General features: G+C 44.9%; 3 protein-coding genes across 5 annotated transcripts; 1 reads left to right on the plus strand and 2 right to left on the minus strand.

Annotated features, from left to right (window-relative positions):
• Positions 1-104: 104 nt before the first annotated feature.
• Positions 105-10198, minus strand: rab3db (RAB3D, member RAS oncogene family, b). The gene is made up of 5 exons (XM_035181478.2): positions 9793-10198; positions 6306-6542; positions 3325-3443; positions 2785-2909; positions 105-2682 (listed from the first exon to the last, which is right to left on the minus strand). The coding sequence occupies exons 2-5, from the start codon at positions 6540-6542 to the stop codon at positions 2495-2497; spliced, it is 669 nt and encodes a 222-aa protein (XP_035037369.1). The 5' UTR covers positions 9793-10198; the 3' UTR covers positions 105-2494.
• A 1733-nt stretch (positions 10199-11931) lies between these two features.
• On the minus strand, positions 11932-14430 carry tmem205 (transmembrane protein 205). Of its 3 annotated transcripts, none has more exons than XM_035179632.2 (4): positions 14294-14430; positions 13338-13444; positions 13094-13257; positions 11932-12797 (listed from the first exon to the last, which is right to left on the minus strand). In XM_035179632.2, exons 2-4 carry the CDS (start codon positions 13435-13437, stop codon positions 12495-12497), a joined length of 567 nt encoding a protein of 188 aa, XP_035035523.2. In that variant the 5' UTR covers positions 13438-13444; positions 14294-14430; the 3' UTR covers positions 11932-12494. The 3 variants fall into 3 exon arrangements, with proteins under 3 accessions (XP_035035523.2, XP_047199675.1, XP_047199676.1); XM_047343719.1 differs by having other exon boundaries at positions 13338-13446; positions 14282-14418; XM_047343720.1 differs by having other exon boundaries at positions 14308-14415.
• Positions 14431-15754: 1324 nt separating this feature from the next.
• elof1 (elongation factor 1) lies at positions 15755-18846 on the plus strand. The gene is made up of 4 exons (XM_035181536.2): positions 15755-15904; positions 16543-16672; positions 16748-16818; positions 17424-18846. Exons 2-4 carry the CDS (start codon positions 16557-16559, stop codon positions 17486-17488), a joined length of 252 nt encoding a protein of 83 aa, XP_035037427.1. The 5' UTR covers positions 15755-15904; positions 16543-16556; the 3' UTR covers positions 17489-18846.
• Positions 18847-19112: the final 266 nt, after the last annotated feature.

The following is a 19112-nucleotide window of genomic DNA, read 5'->3' on the forward strand; positions in this document are numbered from 1 at the left end:
TTGGGGTTAGGAGGTTGGATTCCAGGTCATAAATTACACTTCAGAGGCTGTGGGACCAACAAAGAGTCGCTCCACAGAGAAGAAGCTTCTGAAAACAGTTCCTCTCCCTTTTGTAATGAATATACTCTTTATTTTCATACACACATTTCAACATGTTCAATTTCATTTTGTTTATTTTCACAAGGCTTCCATCCAACGCATTCAGAACTCACAGATACAGGAATCAAAGATCTCCTCTCCCGTCGTTTAGAAAGCTACCACTCACATGAAAATACCATAAACTTCAGGGAGGAAGCAAAACAGACGGAAAGGAAACACACTGTGAGCAGCTCTGATGCTACAGACCTGTCTGTACAACAGCAGAGTCGTATTCCAGACATGAGCCCAGTGGTGCAACTTCAGCACATTCAATATGTTTTCAAACATGTTGGGAAACTGTCCCAGACCTTGTTCACCCTCTGATTCCATTGAAACACATAACAGCACAGTGCTTCTGCAACAAATGTAGTGTCAGCCGGTGGAGACCTCTGCACCGGAGCTCCCCTCGGTGCAGAGGAGACGATGGAACCAGCGTTCTGAGATCTGTAAAATCTATAAAGTCCTCCGCAGCACACACAGACGGGACAGACACGTGACCACAGGCTAACACAATAGCAGGGAGGGGGCTGACCACCAGTTGTGGCCCAGCCCCCCAGATGTGCGGAGCGACAACGGGCTTTGGCATGGCAACGTGAGGCTGCTATCACGGCGAGAGGTTGTGGTTGATACCAACTGACAGTTAATGGTCAGCAACGTGGCCAGCGATGGTCAAACGGCACCAAACAGGAGAATTAAGGGTCAGAATTAAAACGTTGTGCAGGTTGGTAGGTTTTTCCCATCTTTCCTGATTTGTGTTGCAATTCAAATTTCAATTTGCATGAATCTGGAGACAGGTTTCAACAAAATGTGAAAAACTGGGGAATGCACATTGGTCACTTTAATGAAAAGATTGATTTTACAGTAATTGGATATAATAAGACAATAATAAAAATGGAATAACTTGTGAATCCTCAAGTGATTGAGCATTGTGTGTTTGCCATGTCAACTGTTTTTTCCGTGCAGCAGCAAGGGGAACTATGTGTGTGTGTTTGTGTGTGTGTGTGTGTGTGCAAGACAAAGTGGCACAAGGCGAGAACGTGCCAATCAGCCCACGCGACCGATACCTCCTGCGTCTCCAGTATTAAACGACTTCCTCACGCAAACGTTCACCAATAAAATCCCCCAGCGGCTGAGCCAGTGTCCCTGCGTGAGAAAAGGAGGCAGAGAGCAGCACGTGCCCGATACCGAGATTCAAAATGCTTCGATAAGGTTCATGATGACATCCTGTCGAGCTCCTTTATCACCGTGAGCTCCATCTAGCATCTTTGAAATGATCGACTATGAGATGACTACTCAGAATCTCACACCACACAAATTATCAAGCGGAGGAAGAGGCGACATGAATTCACGTACTTAAATTTCATTTGAGTCACGATTTTTTTTACAGAGCAGGAAACCCGATTGTATCTTTGACATTTACTGGAATCTGATTTCTTTTAAAATAAGTAATTCTACATTTAGGGGATTATTCGCTTTCTTGCAAAGAGTCCAACAGGAATAGTGAGCAGTCGATTAGCTTAGCTTAGCACAAAGACTGGAGACAGGTGTAAACTGTTAGCATGGCTCTTTAAGTTATGTCTCAATTGTTTATCTGAACGAAGCCTTTGTGCTAAGATAAGATAAGCACGTTTACGTTTAACTTTTAATACAAGTGCAGACAAGAAGGTGAAAAAGTGTTTTTCCTAAAAAGTAAAAGATGTTTTTTAAGAACTTAAGGTTGAGACATCAGCTGCTTTCTGCGGACTTTCTCCATCGGGGTCGCCTCGTGTAAAGTCTGCAGAAACTTGGGAGGAGTTGATGCAGGATTCACAGAGAGCGAGTGTGTGTGTGTGTGTGTGTGTGTGTGTGTGTGTGTGTGGGGGGGTGATGATGCAATAGACTCAAAAAACAAAAAGAAAACAAATATCTCAGGATGAGAAAGTGGAGCCGAACACGTAGAAGACGAAGACGTCGAGAGAGCCAGAGAGTGACAAGTCGTTCCAGGGCTGGAAGTTACAAGTTACATTTACTCTAGTTACCGTAACAAAGTTGTTATTGTTTACTTTCACTATAGCTCCAACTCAAGTAGGATTTGAGAGTGTGTGTGTGTGTGTGTGTGTGTGTGTGTGTGCTGATGATTGATTGTGTGATTAAAAGTCAACTGTCCTTTGGTCTGTGCTGCGATGTGCGGGCAAAGCAGAGAGAAGAGACAGGAAGAGGTGCGGCACGTTCCATGGTTGAGGCACAGAGAAGGAGTTGATCTTCATGTAGGAGCATCAGTGTGTGTGTGTGTGTGTGTGTGTGTGTGTGTGTGTGTGTGTGTGTGTGTGTGTGTGTGTGTGTGTGTGTGTGTGTGTGTGTGTGTGTGCGTGTGTGTTTAGCAGGCACAGCCCCCACTGCTCTCTGAAGGCAAGTCTTTGAGGCCCTGGTTCCTGTGGTTGGACACGAGGCTGGCGTCTCCGTCCATGCTCTCGTTCATCTTCTCGCAGATGACGTCCACCAGTCGCTCGAACACCTGCTTCACGTTGATGTTGTCCTTGGCGCTGGCCTCGAAGAACTGGAAGCCTGAAGTCCAGCAGCGGAGAAGAAGTGGTTCAGTCGTTAGATTCACTGCTAACAGGTGGAAAATAACCACAGATGAAACAGTGGGGGGGGGGGGGTTCTTACCCAGCTCCTCTGCTAGTCGCTGGCTGTCCTCTGTGGGAACCAGCCTGTTGTCCTCCAGGTCACACTTGTTACCCACGAGAATCACCTGGGCGTTGTCCCAAGAGTAGGTTTTGATCTGTGTCGCCCTGCAGGTCACAGACACACACACACACACACACAGACACACACACAGATACAGACACACAGGTGTATGGTCTCCATTATTAAAAAGCAGTAAAAACATGATCTGTGAAGCTGATTCTTAGAACCAACAAATAAGATACGATCCTAGATATTCAGTAATTAAACATTTTAATTTACAAATCATCCTGATGTGTTATGTCATACATGTGGTGCAGGTTGGGAGAGATCTGTGGAAATTAACGTTTTGCTCAAGTCAAATTCATAAATTACAAATTGTGGGAAGAAAAAATAGGTTAAAGAATCAACTAATGAGCAATAAATAACCGGCCACACGATGGCGCAATCCAAACAAAAGAGCGTTGACTTCCCCCTGGGTCCTGGTGTTGATGTGAAACGGTTGAAACACGACCGACTCACCAATCCTGCACCGCGTTGAAGGAGTCCTGGTTGGAGACGTCATACATGAGCAGGAAGCCCATGGCTCCTCTGTAGTAAGCTGTGGTGATGGTGCGGTACCGCTCCTGGCCCGCTGTGTCCTGCATTTACACACACACACAGACACACACACACACACAGAGCAGTTGTTGTGTTATGTTGTTGTCTCCATTTGTTTGTTCGTCTGTAAATTAGCAGGATTATGCAAAACCTACTGCACACATGTGAAAGGATGTGATATGAAAATGCTCAAAATGCTCAACATGTTCAGGGGACTGATTTTCATAAGTGTAATTTGGTGCAGATCCTGATTAAAATCCAGATCTGGTGAATTTAAACGTGGCTTCATAAGAGGGATGTTGGGCCTTTCTAGTTCAATGTACAGTTTTAAACCACAAGGTGGCAACATTGTTCAAACCGTGGCCTCTTGGTGCAATATTGAGCCGTCATCTTTTAAATTGAAGGATTTTATATGAGTGTAAAATCTGACAGTAAAATGTTACCACACATTTTAAAGATGAGACATTTCAAACAGTGAACCATAAAAGCAAAATAGCAAATAACACCAAGACTGAGTTGAGAGAATATATCAAATCTCTACAACTTAGAGACACTAGAAAATGTCCAAATGTACTGTGAGACTTTCTGTGTCCCCTTTTTCTTTTCTTGTCTCTCCTGTATATTCATGTTCTCTACAATTCTTTGACAAATTAACTGTTTTCTTTCCTACAGATCATATCCATTACTTCAATATTTGTTTATCCACATGACTCTTTATTTAACTGTACTGTCACTTGAGGTGGATATGGTCGGCGTTGAGCACATATTTGCACAAAGTTTAAATACACTAGACTCCAGTGCCACTGTCTACTGCAGAGACAACTTGCAGAATGCAGACGGACTCTCAGACAGAACTTGTTGTGTAAGATGCGACTGGACTGTGCGAAGCCTTCGTGTGTTTCTGTCCCTTCGCAGCCCTCGGCTCCAAACTGCCACTTGCTCCCGTCAACACCATCCACCAGCAGATGACATTTAGATATGAGCTCCTGCCACAATCGCTCCTCATCAGCCAGGACCTCTGGCTTCCATCAATAACCAGGCGGGCGAGGAGAATCACGCAGATAACAGACGTGCGAGCGTGACGCAGGCGGAGGACGCTGCGGCGCTGGAACCCGCAGCCTCAGCCAGGGACCTGTTTATCGGAAGCAATCTTCTAATTAAACGGAGGCTGTGTTTGATTTCACAGTCGAGGTGGACGCTGGAAACACAAAGATCAAGGCAGTCAGGGTCCTTCATTTGCATCGTGTGTGTGTGTGTGTGTGGTGTGTGTGTGTGTGTGTGTGTGTGTGTGTGTGTGTGTGTGTGTGTGTGTGTGTGTGTGTGTGTTTATCTGATGTTTTCCTCTCAGGGAAAAGGAGGGGGGGGGAGTGGGTTGTCCAGGTAACCAGAGGCCATTGAAGGTTATGAATGTTCCATTACAGCCTGGACCGCTCTGGGTGATCGGCCTAAATGATCCGTCTCACTTTACAGCACAGACACAGAGTCAGGGGGTGGGGTGGGGGGCTGCACACTTTATCATCTGATTCTCCCACAATGCAACAGTCAGCATCTGCTTCCTGTCTCGGCTGCTTTTGTTTAAGCAAAGTGTGAAATATTCCAGGTCCGTCTTCATCTCATCCAGGCAGAGAGGATCAAATATTTGACATTCAACCAGATAGAGAATTCTCTGGAATCAACCTGGCCAGTAAACAGGAGCTGCCCCCCCTCATGTGTTTATGTATGATGATGGTTTAAATCAGACGTGTGCACGGACACAGACTCTGACGTCGCCGGGACGATGATCTTTAAACGTGCGTCACCTGTGTTTACATTAGCTGCCGACACAAAGCAGGAGATTCACAACAACACAGAAACCTCTGGAGTGTTGAGGATGTGACGTTTTTGTTTTCAGCACATGGACACAGGCGTCGCCTCGTATCACTAAAAGATCTCCTGTGCACGGTCCTGAGATATGTCTCATGTCAGAAATGTGAGTGATGGTTAAGGTTTTATTGAAGTTGTCCACAATGAATGGAAGTCAATGCAAAGTCCACATAAGGATCCCTGTGTAAACCTGCGTGTGTGTGTGTTTGCACAAAGATTAAAAAAGATATTTCCATGGCACAAGAGCAGGGATGTAAACAGTGGGTAAACAACACGGTGAGAACACACGGAGTTCTGTGTAATCACCGAGCCGGGGCCATGTGGCGTCTTATCAGGCTCGTCTGCTCCAGTGAAACACAAAGGGAGGCGACAGCAGCTGGAACAGGATCGTCCACAAGAACCTCCGACAAATGTCTAACGGGAGCGAACGTGAATTCTACAGGTTGATTATTAACGCCACGCACACCGAGACATGCCCCTCTGCTCCCACACCCAGTAAACACACTGCTCCACCAGCTCCACCAGCTCCACCAGCTCCACCAGCTCCACCAGCTCCACCAGCTCCACAGCCCGTCGTCATCACGGCTCTGTGAGATGGCGATAGGGAACTTCCTCTGCTTCCTGACCCGAGGAAACAACACGTCTCCTGGTCATTCAACGACGCCATCAGCAGTCGAGTCGAGAGGTCGGCACAAACACGTCCAGCCGACACACATTTTACAGCCACTACACCACCAACATGTCATCCATCAGAGACACGTTGGCGGAGGTAGGAGAGAGAGAGTGTGTGTTTTGGTGTGTGCTGCTCTGCTGCTGCTGCTGATTCACCTCAGCCGACGTTTGTGGATCACACAGTCACTCGCACGTTGTTGGTTCAAATGAATCATCTGTTTGAACAGCCTTAACAATATCAATAGGATTTGTAGCGGGGGATGTGAGGTGTGGGTGTGACTGCCTGTTTGTTTCTGTGTGCTGGTCCTGCGATGAGCCGGCGACCTGTCCAGGATGGAACCCCGATCAAAACCCTTTCCTCCACTCACCCAGATCTGGAGCTTGATCCTCTTGTCGTTGCGGAAGACGGTCTTGACCTTGAAGTCGATGCCCACGGTGCTGACGAAGGCCGACGTGAAGGAGTCGTCAGCGTAGCGGAACAGGAAGGAGGTTTTTCCCACGCTGCTGTTGCCGATGATCAGCAGCTTGAACATGTAGTCGAAGTTCTGGTCGGCCGCGTCCTTCTGAGCGGGCGGCAGCTGCATCCGCGACTCATTCGACGCCATCTGGAGAGAGAGAGGAAATAAAATCAAGATCTAAATATCAGTCATACCTGGGATTACTCTGGTTTAGACTCTGTTCTGGTCTCATGGCTCTGAAGCTGCTGAAGGAACCAAAAGAATCAGGTTATGTAGGTGGAAAACAAAACAACGAGCTGATGGACACGTTAGAGCCGAGAGGTTCAACAGACGTTTTCTGTTTCCTGTGGATTTGTAGAAATAATGATTAATTTATAACTGTGGAGGATTTTGTTCCTTAACTTATCATTTCAGCTTCAATCAGCCAAACTCAGATAAGAATATTACACAAGTCACAACGTGTGGAACCGATGTATCTGCCGTTGAATCAAAGAAATGTCAGAGATAGATCTGTGATCGCTGGAAATCCTGTCACAACACTTTTAATAGGTTTTTTTATTAAAGTGAAAACGACGACATAAAGTTTAGAGCAGCTAACGAGGCTGTTAAATTAAAAGGAGGCTCCACCATCTGCTTCACTGGGACCAGTCGTGTCAGGGAAATCTCTCCTGGGGGCAGGTATGAGATCACCTGTCATTAAGCCTTTTAGTGTCACTCATCCACACAGTGGGAGGAGGGAGGGTGAATGGTAGAGAGCAGCGAGCTCGCCAAGTCTATACGTCTAAACGTGCACACACACACCACACACACACACACACACACACAAACACACACACACACACACAAACACACACAGTCTAGATCCACTGTCCTCGGGGGGGATACAGCTCCGCTCAGCCCTGCCCCTTTCTGGAGTATCTCATCTCCGTGGAGACGAGACTTGGCCTCAGCTGCCAGAAAGAACCATTAGTGGCCAGAGCGGTAAGTTCACTCAGCTTTTAACTGGCCAGATGGAGGATAGAGATATCAAGAGGAGGGGATAGGAGAGGAGGAGAGGAGGAGGAGAGGAGGAGAGGAGGAGGAGAGGGGAGGAGAGGAGGAGAGGAGAGGGGGAAGAATGGAGCCAAATCTCTCATGTGGACAGAGATGGTTTTCATGTCAAAACACCATTTTCCAACAAAAAAACAGTGGATTCAGCCTAACAAAGACTTTTCAAAGGCCATCAAGTAGATTCAGAGTCTTCACTTATGGACACAACTGACCAGAGGATTTAGTTATTTGTGTCTTTCTCTGTAAGAATAAATCGAAAAGACATTCAGTCCTTTCCATCTAATCACGTTTGGCTGCTTTCAGATGTCAGTGAACCTCAGATAATCTCCTGACCTTCTCCAGAGGGGCTGTGTGAGTCAGGGGCTCCAGACTTTCTCTGGACTTCTCCCAGTAAAATCTCTGTATAGAGCCAACGTGAGAAAACAGCTTACGTTACGTCCTCTGCGCCACCTTCACCTAAACGCTCCAGAGAAGCTCCACAGAGAGTCAGGACCGGAGTGTGCAGACATTCTCTGGAGTTCACGTCTAAAAATGACCTAACGGAGGTGATGGGGTCATGAAAAGTCTGTGATGGCAATAACTCAACGTTTATCTCTCACTCCCCTATAGAATGAAACAGGTTTTCTACGTGTCGGTCGATGTTGCAATGAAACGGCTGCTTTAAGACACTTCTCTCTTATAGAACTGTACGTCACTGTTGAGTCTGTAGGTTCACAAACTATTAACACAATCTGTTCTCCGGCCGTTACACAACTTCTCTAATCTCTCGAGACATTGCCAGTGAAATCACATGATGCCCGTGCTGTGTCGGGGTCTCCCTGGTACATTTGTGTGTATTTAAAGGACGCACCCCCAGTAAAATGATATTATTCTCTCACTCATCAGCCTTTAATCCTGAGGTAAACCCAGTCACATGCTGGTCATGTTTACTGTGCAGCTCAGGACGTTTCAGGGCAAAGAAAAATGGCTCGAGACTTTTCTTAAACAGTCATCTTCCCTTTTTATGAAGTAAATGAGAAGATTTACATCGTGTTTGTTGTGTTGCTCAACTCTGTGGCGTCAAGTTCCCTCTTGAGTACAAACTGAGGTGAAATATAAAGCAACACAACAACAACCGACTGCACTTATTGAACCCATTTCCCTCACGTGCTGAAGAAGAGAGAACGTCTTCATCACCCTGAGCAGCTGTGGTGACCGTGATGTCCCTCATCAGCAGCCTGAGTCACCTCAGGACGTCCTCCATGTCGAGTGGAAGATGAGCTGAGACTGGCAGCTCCTTTATGGCACACGGGATTATTATCTCCGGTAAAACAAACAGGGGCCATTGAGGTGAATATGGGCCTGACGACGGCCCCCCAGCTGCCACTGTTTACTGAAGCCAGGATCCTGCAGGCGGCCTGACCCGCGGCAGATAACCTCTATTGATCCACCGGCAGCTGCCACATCTGTTGTCTCATTAGAGGAGGAGGTGAGACACAAACATTGACAACCAGTGGTAGCCTGGAAACGGGGGGTTGTCATACCACATTTACAGGTTAAACCCACTAGAAAAAGGCAATAAACTCTTTTTCCTTTGCTGTTTTAATGAATTACAATGTTCTCCTGGATGTCACGTTTCCATCACTGCTGATTAAAACCTGTCATTTCGCTGAGGAGTGAATAACGATTGTTTCTATTCCCATTGCAGACAAGAGCCAGATGTTAGTGGGTTTAAACAAATTAGCGAGTAAACACGGGTTGTTGTTTTTTAACGCAGGTGAATCGCCACTAAGGGAGTTAGCGTTTCTGATTTCCTCCCCCCCCCCAACGTCACGTTAGACGTCACACATGCGCTGACAACTGCGGCGCTCTGTCACCTCGCCGCGAGTCATGTTTCCTTCATTGTCGACCGGCGCCGTCTGTTGGTGGAGACGGGACGTCAGCAACTTTACGAACAATAAATACAACAACTTGTTAAGAACTTTTACTTTTTCTAAGCTTTTTGAAAGACACAAAGTACTCGATGAAGCAACGATTTCCCAAACATATTCAATGATGTGCTCACAGCTGAAAGAGCCAACAGTAAACTATAGGACTGACATGGGCGCCTTACTGAGTCAGAGATTTGTACTTTGTAAATTGTGGCACCTCCCTGGCCCCCCAGGTTCAGCTAAAATCCTAGATCCGCCCCTGCTTGGACATGAGTTTTACATCACGTTCTTTACAAAACGCAGAAATGTGGAGAGAATAAAACCAAACACCAGCTGAGAGGAGGATGAACCTGGAACATCCGCAGCAGCAGCTCGTGTTGATCCAGAGACGTGAAGTGAGAAGTGAGAGGCAGAAAACAGACGAAGCTCAAACTTACAGCAACTCAGCTTCTGGAGGAGGAAACAGAAACAGCTCGACTCCTGAAAGACTCTTCAGATCCTCCTCGATGCTTCAGGTCTTCAGATCCTCCTCGATGCTTCAGGTCTTCAGATCCTCCTCGATGCTTCAGGTCTTCAGATCCTCCTCGATGCTTCAGGTCTTCAGATCCTCCTCGATGCTTCAGGTCTTCAGAAACGGATCAATCCTGAAATATCCAGAACAATGTGAACAACCTGCAGCTCCAGCAGCAGTCGACGCTCCTTCCTCCCTCGACTAGTGCCCACTTTTTCCTTTTCCTCCCCCGGCGTGTGTGTGTGTGTGTGTGTCGTGCGTGTGTTTGTGTGTGTGTGTTGGACTGGAGCAGCTCCCGGATCTCTCCTGTGTGTATTAGTGTATGTGTGTATGTGTGTGTGTGTGTGTGCCTCACACTGCAGAGGCTGGAGAAGGGGCGTGCACTGTGCGCTGCGTGTGCACGTGAGCGCGCGGGCACCACACTGACGCACACACCCTGAGGAAACAACACACATTTTTCAACAAATACTTTAAGCGTGCTCCAGCTGTTAGGTCATTTATAATAATAATGATATACACACATTTTACAATATTATTTTTAAGATTGGGCCAAAATTTACATCAAGATAAAATAGTTCACATCAGTTGATTTAGTTAAATATCACAATAGATGTCAATCTATTAATATTTCTAAGTTTAAAGCCGAATTTTATTGAGGAAATAAAAATACAGGGATCAACACATTCATTAAAAATTATAAATAAACAAAAAAAACTATTCTGATGTGAACACTAATTTATCTTTATACATTTGTATAATAAAACATTTTCATGTGCTCAGAAAACTTTGGAGATGTTTAACAACTTCTCCCCATATTTTTTGTAACATTTTGTGAAACAGGGAGCAGTGGAATCAGTGTGTGTGTGTGTGTGGTTACTGTATGAATCAATCCGAGCAGCCTCTGTCTCTTTGATCGATTGCACTTCCTGTCAGGATCTGGTGTTTCCCCGCTGAATCCATCACTGAGATCAGACACTCGCATCTTAGGTCCACGTGAGACGTGATGGAGTAAAGCTGCTGGAGCCTCATGAATAATGTAACAAGTCATATCACTGCTCTGCACGATCCCTGCAGCTCCTAACAACTGGGCCCTGCTCCACTGACGTGCTCGTTCTTTGTGTGTGTGGCTCAGGAACGAGGGAGGAAGCTGGAACTTACCAAATCCCAGACACTTCCTTTTCTCTCCTTACTTCCTCGTGTTGTCCTCTTGAGGAACTTTTAAAAACCCGTGCAGCTTTTCTCCCTGGTCGGTGACTGATTTACTCGTCGCCACATGCAGATGTTTGATATTTTTTTTTACAAGCTGTGTAATGGATTTTAATAATTAATATGGAATCACTTTCTCCTGCCGCGAGGAGATGGGTGGATAAACCTGTTCTGTGGTTAAACAAGCTTTGTTTCCTGGCTCCACTGCAACAGGCGAGGAAACAGTCCCCGGAAGTCACAGAATGTGGAGTCGGTCTCTCAAACTAACTTCTGACGACACTGAGACAATATCAGCAGGCGACATGTTGCAGATCTTTTATCCCCAAATAACCCTGCTCGCACTTTGAGATCCTCTGGCCTCGGCCTTGTAACTCTTCTAGACTCTGGGCAGAAGACTGAGGTCTAGAAATAAAACTCTAGTTTTGATTATTGTAATGGGGGGGGGGTCACTTTTTATGTCTTTTTATTTGTGATATTCAAATACAGATATTATTTTTACAACCTCATCCCAGCTGAGGAGGCAGCATGAGTTGCATCCCTTCTCTTTCAGTCCCTGCACTTTATATTGAGACGAGTCCATTAGGATCCATCAGTGCAGAGACTGAAGCTGTGCCTCGCTCATCCTGCAGCCGGCCAGCAGACACACTGCTCTCTGCATACAAGGCTGATTCTCCGGTGCATCACTGGTAATTAAATCAAAAAATGTTCCTATTCCAAATCCAGGCACAGTGTCTGCTGGGTCTGGGTTCGCTCATCGTCGTGGTTCTGTCCAGACCGATCTGTCCGAGGGAACCAGGGTTTGGTTTCAGGGCATTAAAGACCAAACAGGAAACCAAACAGGAAGGAGATTATCAGTGGGTGCAGAATAAAACAGAGCATGTGTTTAATCTCACAATCACAGTGACAAATTTACAAAAACACATTTCCACTGCAGCGTCATGAAACACAGGATTTAACAAGTGACATGAAGTTAGTAAAGTTCCTGAGTGTAAACACCACCCCCTGGTGGGGATGCAAGAACACTCCCCATCCTGCACGAGAGGTGTTGATTAGAAGTTAGATCTCGAGTCATAGAGTCAAACATTAAAAAGAAAAATTATATATGAATGCAGAAGTACATCCTATTTTATGAGACAGGATTAATTAGATACTGACGAACAGAAGTAAATTGTAATTAAAAAGGCCTCCTCACTCATGAGGTCACTTGGGGCAAATGCTGGGGTTTCGACAGTTGTGCACAATTCAAGATAATTAAGGTAAAGAAATGTTACAAGTTTATTTGTGGGCCACATTTTGTCATTTTGTCTTTACAATACTTTCCTTCCTGATTCCTCACACATCATGTTTGCTTTATCATATGAAAAATACTCTGATGACTGCAGAAAAAAGATAATTTTCACATGCTGAAATCTGCTTTTTCCTCTAAATGGTGGATAACTCCAGAGCTGTGTAGATCAAATTAACTGTGGTGCAGAGGAACCCTATCAGGGCGCAGAGGCCGGACAACCCGTGGTAGCGGCGGAACGTGCTCCTGTACGCTCTGTACTTGGGGTCCTGCTCTTCGAGTTTGGCGTACGCTGCTCTCAGGCTGCCCCGGCCGATCTGGTTCCCCAGGCCGTGCTCCGTCTCCACCTGCCTCAGCTGGAACATGCTCTCTGTGACCTTCGGACCGAACCAGCGGGCGTTCAGACCCGCCGTGATAGGCACCACAAAGAACAGAACCATCTGCGAGACCACAAAGGATGAAGAAGTTAACTGCAAGGTAACGTAATGATGACAACTTCTGTGTGTGCAATGTCTACGGCTCCGGAGATATTTGTATCTGTGTTCTCACATCGTTCTGACAATATCTAGAGTTTTAGTAGGAGGCTGGCGGGAGAAACTCTGGAGCCTCTCACTCGGACATTTGTGTTCTCTCCTGCAGCCGCTCCGGAGAACATCTAGAGTTCGGCGCATGTCTGAAAGTAGCTACAGAGGTCTGACATTCACCGTGTGTGCGTATCATAGGTGTGGCGTACTACCTGCAGAGTGTCGTGCCAGTCCAGCAGCTCTCTGGGGTGGTACACGGCGTACACAGCCAGGCTGAGGAAGCTGCTCCCCAGCAGGAAGTGGAAGTACACAGGGAACAGTTTGCTCTGCACCAGGCCGAAGGTGTGCAGCGTTACCTGCCGCACCAACGTAAAACCTGCAGCGTCAAGATCAAGAGACGGGTCAGAAACCGGATGATGAAATGACAACGTGCTCAGTGAGTGGTTGTCTTCGTACCTGCGATGAAGGTGACCCACACCTGCATGCCCCAGGAGAAGGAGAGCAGGAGGAGGTGCAGCACTTTGATCAGGTCGCTTGGCTCGCCCTCTGTTGCCATGGTGTCACTAGGTAAACAATATACACAGTTTATCAACATTCATTCTCTGCTTCCTTATGTGTCAGAATAATATTTGAAAATTAGAAGCATCCATCCAGCTGAGACACCCTTTTCTCTCTCGCATTTTCAGTATAAGTACATATTATATTTGTACATATTTGTAAAGAAAAGTCATTCACAGCTAAAAAGCATGATATTTTTCATATAATATATATATATATGTGAGTATCGATACTAATAAAATGAGGTATAGTAAAGTTTTTAACGGCTGGGTTTACAGATACAGTTCTAGTATCGATACACTGTGCAACACTATGTTGTTGTTGTTGTTGTCTAAGCTGAAACACACAAACAACATTAGTGGTAAATAAGTAGGCTGTTGTGTATCACTGGAGCCTGAAGCTGAGCTGATAAAGTGCAGCAGGAGGAGATAAGGAGCAGCAGAAAGCACACACACCCACACACACACACACACACACACACACACACACACACACACACACACACACACACCACACACACACACACACACACACACACACACACCCACACACACACACACACACACCCACACACACACACACACACACACACACACCCCACACACACACACACACCACACACACACACACACACGCACACGCACACAGACCCACACGTTTCATGTCTGACAATTATAACAGATATGAGTGTCCCTGAAGGGAACAACGTATCAACATGGATCTGCTACAAAGTTTCAATACGGATATGAAACAACAACATGAACAACAACTGTAAACAGCTGTTGTTCAGTAACAGCTGCATGTTTTTACATTTCGACTATTTTACTGGCTGACCTATCAAGGTGTGTCCTCACCTGTGTGTCCTCACCTGTGTCCTTGTCTGTGTCCTCACCTGTCTCCTCACCTGTGTGTCCCTTAACTGAGACTTACTGTAAAACGTTAGAAATGAACCGAAGTTCAACCACTGGGTCACTTCCTCTACCGCATCAACAAGCCCCGCCCCCGTGGAGCAGGTCGACCAATGACATTCCTCCATGAGGCTCTTGTGACTTATAACTTGATATGCTCTCATTTATCACGTGTGTTTCTAACTGAAGACTTTTTATTCTAACAACCAGACGAAGCTTCGTTTTTTGTTATATATTATCATCGACTTTATTGGATAACTACACACAGAGTGACATTATACATCAAGTGTCTCAGTTCAGTTCATTTCTTACTCAGACAGAAACAACCTGAGAAACACTGACTCCTGAACCTCAGCAGCAGAAGTTCATGCTGCAGCAACAACATCATCTCTATTTGAGGAGGTTTCACACACACACACACACACACACACACACACACACACACACACACACACACACACACACACACACACACGCACACTTATTTTCCTCACCACGCTTTAACCTTGAGTTGTGGCTCAGACTTTTCATCAGTGCTCTTCTCAGCATGTTGCTGTCTAACTATGAGAACTTATCAGTGTGTCTCACTTATTTACAGATGCCAAAAAAGTGTTCTTTTCATATACATTTATTTTTCAGTAGCAAAGTAGCACATTTCTAACTTTTGGTTGGTTTCTGAATTCGTTATAGACACCGAACATTATATAAACTGTGTATTATCTAGAATGGAGTAGAATGAAATAAGAAACCCTTTAATTAGTCTGACTATATGTGGGTGTTTGATGTGTTACAGCAGCAAAGGGGATAATACAAGTAGAAATTACAGTAAAAGTAATAAGTAAACACAATATAAACACAAGAAAATATAAAAGAATTGAATTATATACAATGTAAACATACTATAAACAGTGTATGATTATACATAAGACAGTGCATTATACAGATTGAAAACGAGTATTGCAGTTTATTAAATAAGGTTTAACAGAAAAACATTAAAAACACATCATCACACATTTAAAGCAGCTCTGTTTCCCTTGAGATCAATAATCAATCTAGATATTTCAATAATAATAATAACATTTTATTTTATAGTACGTTTCAAGGAACTCAGAGACATTAGGTTTAAAAGAGACATGAAATATAAAAAGATATTATGCATTCAAACTAGTTCAGTGTTTCCCTTTGGATCAATAATCTATATATCTATGATCTAAAAAATATTTTTTTTATCAATTACTTCTCCATCTATTTATCTCTCCATGCAATTATCTATCTCTCCATCTCTCCATCTCTCTCTCTCCATCATCCGTCCATCATTGGTATCATCACTGGAGGAGGAGGAGGGCGTTAACTTAGAAGACGAGAGCAGCCATTGGACACGCGCGGGCTGTCAGTCTCGGCGTCTGAGCCAATCACCACCCGGACAAATTCTCCAACGAACCAATCAGACGCGGTTCTGCGGAGACGCTGCATCCGGAGCCCGTTGAACCCACAGAGCATCTTCATCACCATCCTCCTCCTCCTCTTCCTCCTCTTCTTCTGAACACCATCCCGCAGGTGAGACCTCGTCCTCACGTCAGTGTCGCTCATTAAAACCACCGACACGAAACACAACGTGTTACACGTGAACTGGAACCGGGTTCGAGTCCGGGTGCTAGCAGCTGTTAGCGTTAGCTCGCTAGCACGTAGCTGTTGTTATTCCTGAGTGTGTTTCTCCTCCTGGGAGCTGAGGTGATGTCTGAACCTCACAGGAGGAGACACTGTCCACTCAGGTGATTCCTCCTGTTAGATCACAGCTCCACGTGTCACTCAACCTGCTTCCAGGAGTTTAGTCAGAGGGAATAACCTGGATTTATTGATTTATGGACACATGGGTCAGTTGTGCAGCTTCCTGTTGGTCAGTAAAGGTAAAGTCCAGTCAGGTGTGTTGACAATAGCAGAGCTTAACCAATCAGGGCAAAGGAGGAGCAACATAAACATGGATAAAAGATGCAGGAGGTCAGATTTGTGGAAAAGAGAAATGCAGTGAAAGGTGATGGAGATTAATTTAAAAAGCTGAATGTAGGGTGAGGCACAGGAGATGTGTGTGAAATAGACACGTGCAGGAGAAGATGAGGTACAAGACAAATGCAGTGAAAACACAAGACAAGTCGAAACAAACACGATCTGTGTGTTGTTGTTTCTTTCCTGCGTAGACACAGGCGTGCAAATGGGGCGCAGGAAGTCCAAGAGGAAGCCGCCTCCCAAGAAGAAGATGACGGGCAACCTGGACACCCAGTTCACCTGCCCGTTCTGCAACCACGAGAAATCCTGCGACGTCAAGATGTAAGTTGATCTCGGCTGCAACGTCACGACACAAAGTTTAAAAACAAACATGCATCATGAAAACCTCTTTTCCAGGGAACGAACCCGGAACACAGGGATTATATCGTGCAGCGTCTGCTTGGAGGAGTTCCAGACGCCGATCACCTGTATCCTTCAGTGTTTGGATGATTCCAGTTACTTCCAGCTGCAGGAGACATTTATCTGTGGTCCTGTCTTCTTGGGAAATTAAATAATGTCGAGGGGACAAACTTACTGCAGATCTTTTATATTGTGGGATGAGGAAGTTTGGATTATTTTCACTTATTTAAATGCAGTTTTGTATGTGCAGCTACATACTGTAAAGGTGGATGGTTGGAGGGATTGATGGAGGTTTTTTCTGGATGATAAACAAGATAAATTAAATCATTACCAATGTGTAACATGACGAAAATAAATATACATAAGGTTACTGACAATATGCATCTGTAAAGTCAACAGAATCATCTGAATTCTTCATCAGGAAGTAACACTTCTCTCAGATATATCACCAGCAAACGTTGGGGCTTGTAGTAAACATCAGAAACATCCAGGGAGTTAGAGTTCATAACAGAAGGAACTTATTAAAAGGATATGAAATTAATTCTCAATCATTTGACACAATAACCTCCCCTTTCAAAGCTCCTCCCCTCAGCACAGACAGGCGAGTCCAGGTGTTCGTCCTGAATGTTCGTCCTGAATGTTCGTCCTGAATGATCCTTAACCCCCTCGTCAGATCTGTCCGAGCCCGTGGACGTTTACAGCGACTGGATCGACGCGTGTGAAGCAGCCAATCAGTAGTCCTGTCTCCCTGTGACTCACCTTCTCTCTAACCTCACGTTTCACCTCTGGTTTGGTGAATCAGCTCCTGTTTGTCTCGCACCGTGTAGGAACAAGCCCACCGTCCTTTCCCGTCAGAGACACGCAGGGTTTCTTTGTGCTCGCTGAGCGTGACACGCCCCCCCCTCTGGCTGGGCCGGAGGCCGGACACCGTCGTTTTGACGGTAACGTGTCTGCGTCAGGCTACAGGATGAAAAGTGTTGTTTTCTTTCACAGAAGATGAAGATGCTCTGACATTCTCCGTATTAACCTGTCATATTATTAAGTTTATAGTATAACCTGACTGATATTTCTACTAAACATTCCACGTCCTTTTTTAGTATTTCTGTTATAGATAAAGAATCATTCTTTTCTTTAGGTCGTATGCAGAATATACTGACATACACACGTGTTAGTGGAAGTCGTGTTTCAGTTTTCATCCCCGTTACAAATGCACTTAATCATTATGTTGGTTTCTCCTTTTTTTTTTTAGACTTGTGTATTTATACTGCTAGATTTTCATTTTCCTTTTGAAAACCACCAACATGTATTGTCTTTTACACTCGTGTGTATTTCACCTGTACTGTGAAATTTGATGTAACGACAATGATGAGAAAATTAACCAGAAAAACGTATTTTTCAAGTGTTTTTATTGCACAAATGTGGCGTATAGAAGAAAAAAGAGGTTAGCGCAGATGTGTAGTTTGAACAGATGTTGAAACACAAGAGGATGAAGTCGTTTCTGCCATTTTGAATATCATGGTGGGATAATGATGATTCGTTCTCACATTTGATTGATTTAAAAAAGACATTTGGTCGTTTGATGGATTAAAAAGAAATACAGAAAATGTAAATGTCTGTATGTATGTGTGCTTTGTTCCCCACTAGATGGCGCTCTGCTACATGTCCAGAATCATAGCTTTGGTGTTTTTTTCCTGAAACACAAACATCAGCAGCTCAGACACGTTGGTCCGTTTCACCTCTGAGGTTCTGATGTGAAACAGCGTCTAAGCCCCGGTTGTTTCCAGCGTCACAATATGACGGCGACTTCTAACCTCACGACAACGTTACATTCAAGACATTCGGTGGTTTTACAGCATGATGACGTTTCTATAAGGGAGAATCTCATCTGTGTTTGGCAAACATCACATCCACAATCATCAGCAAGCACCAGGGTCTGTGGTCATATTGCTGTTTGCTACCAGTGGTGGACAAAGTACTCAGACACTTTGCATTAGTACACATGAAAATACTCCTGTTGCACTTTTAAATGTACCTAAAGTATGCCGAGAGATGTTTTTTCTTTTACTTTTAAATAAAATGAGTTGTGAATGTAAAAATCGTATTTATTAAACTAACTACAACAGAAGAAAGTGGAGAATAATCGTAAAGTGGCACCAAATGGAAAACTGGGGCCAAGTTCAAGTACCTCAAAATGTATAACTAAGTACAGAATCTGAGTAACTGTACTTAGTTACATCCGTCCACTGTCTTACTGCAAAGTGAAGCCGGGTAAAGTGCAAATGAAGAAGTTCACTGAGGCGGAAGGCAACGAGGAAAGTTTCCAAGACGACAGGTTCACTTGCAGTACAAAAAACTACCGGTG

The sequence above is a fragment of the Hippoglossus stenolepis genome, chromosome 16 (genome assembly GCF_022539355.2).
Source record: "Hippoglossus stenolepis isolate QCI-W04-F060 chromosome 16, HSTE1.2, whole genome shotgun sequence".
Lineage (NCBI taxonomy): Eukaryota > Metazoa > Chordata > Actinopteri > Pleuronectiformes > Pleuronectidae > Hippoglossus > Hippoglossus stenolepis.

Coding starts and splice junctions, on each gene's coding strand:
- rab3db (XM_035181478.2), bottom strand. CDS start 6,542: ATGGCGTCGAATGAGTCGCGGATGCAGCTGCCGCCCGCTCAGAAGGAC. Junction 3,444..6,305: donor GGATCAAGCTCCAGATCTGG/GTGAGTGGAGGA, acceptor GTGTAAATGCAG/GACACAGCGGGCCAGGAGCG. Junction 2,683..2,784: donor GCGACTAGCAGAGGAGCTGG/GTAAGAACCCCC, acceptor GCTGGACTTCAG/GCTTCCAGTTCTTCGAGGCC.
- tmem205 (XM_035179632.2), bottom strand. CDS start 13,437: ATGGCAACAGAGGGCGAGCCAAGCGACCTGATCAAAGTGCTGCACCTC. Junction 13,258..13,337: donor GTGGGTCACCTTCATCGCAG/GTACGAAGACAA, acceptor TTGACGCTGCAG/GTTTTACGTTGGTGCGGCAG. Junction 12,798..13,093: donor ACTGGCACGACACTCTGCAG/GTAGTACGCCAC, acceptor GTGGTCTCGCAG/ATGGTTCTGTTCTTTGTGGT.
- elof1 (XM_035181536.2), top strand. CDS start 16,557: ATGGGGCGCAGGAAGTCCAAGAGGAAGCCGCCTCCCAAGAAGAAGATG. Junction 16,673..16,747: donor AAATCCTGCGACGTCAAGAT/GTAAGTTGATCT, acceptor CCTCTTTTCCAG/GGAACGAACCCGGAACACAG. Junction 16,819..17,423: donor GTTCCAGACGCCGATCACCT/GTATCCTTCAGT, acceptor CCCCCTCGTCAG/ATCTGTCCGAGCCCGTGGAC.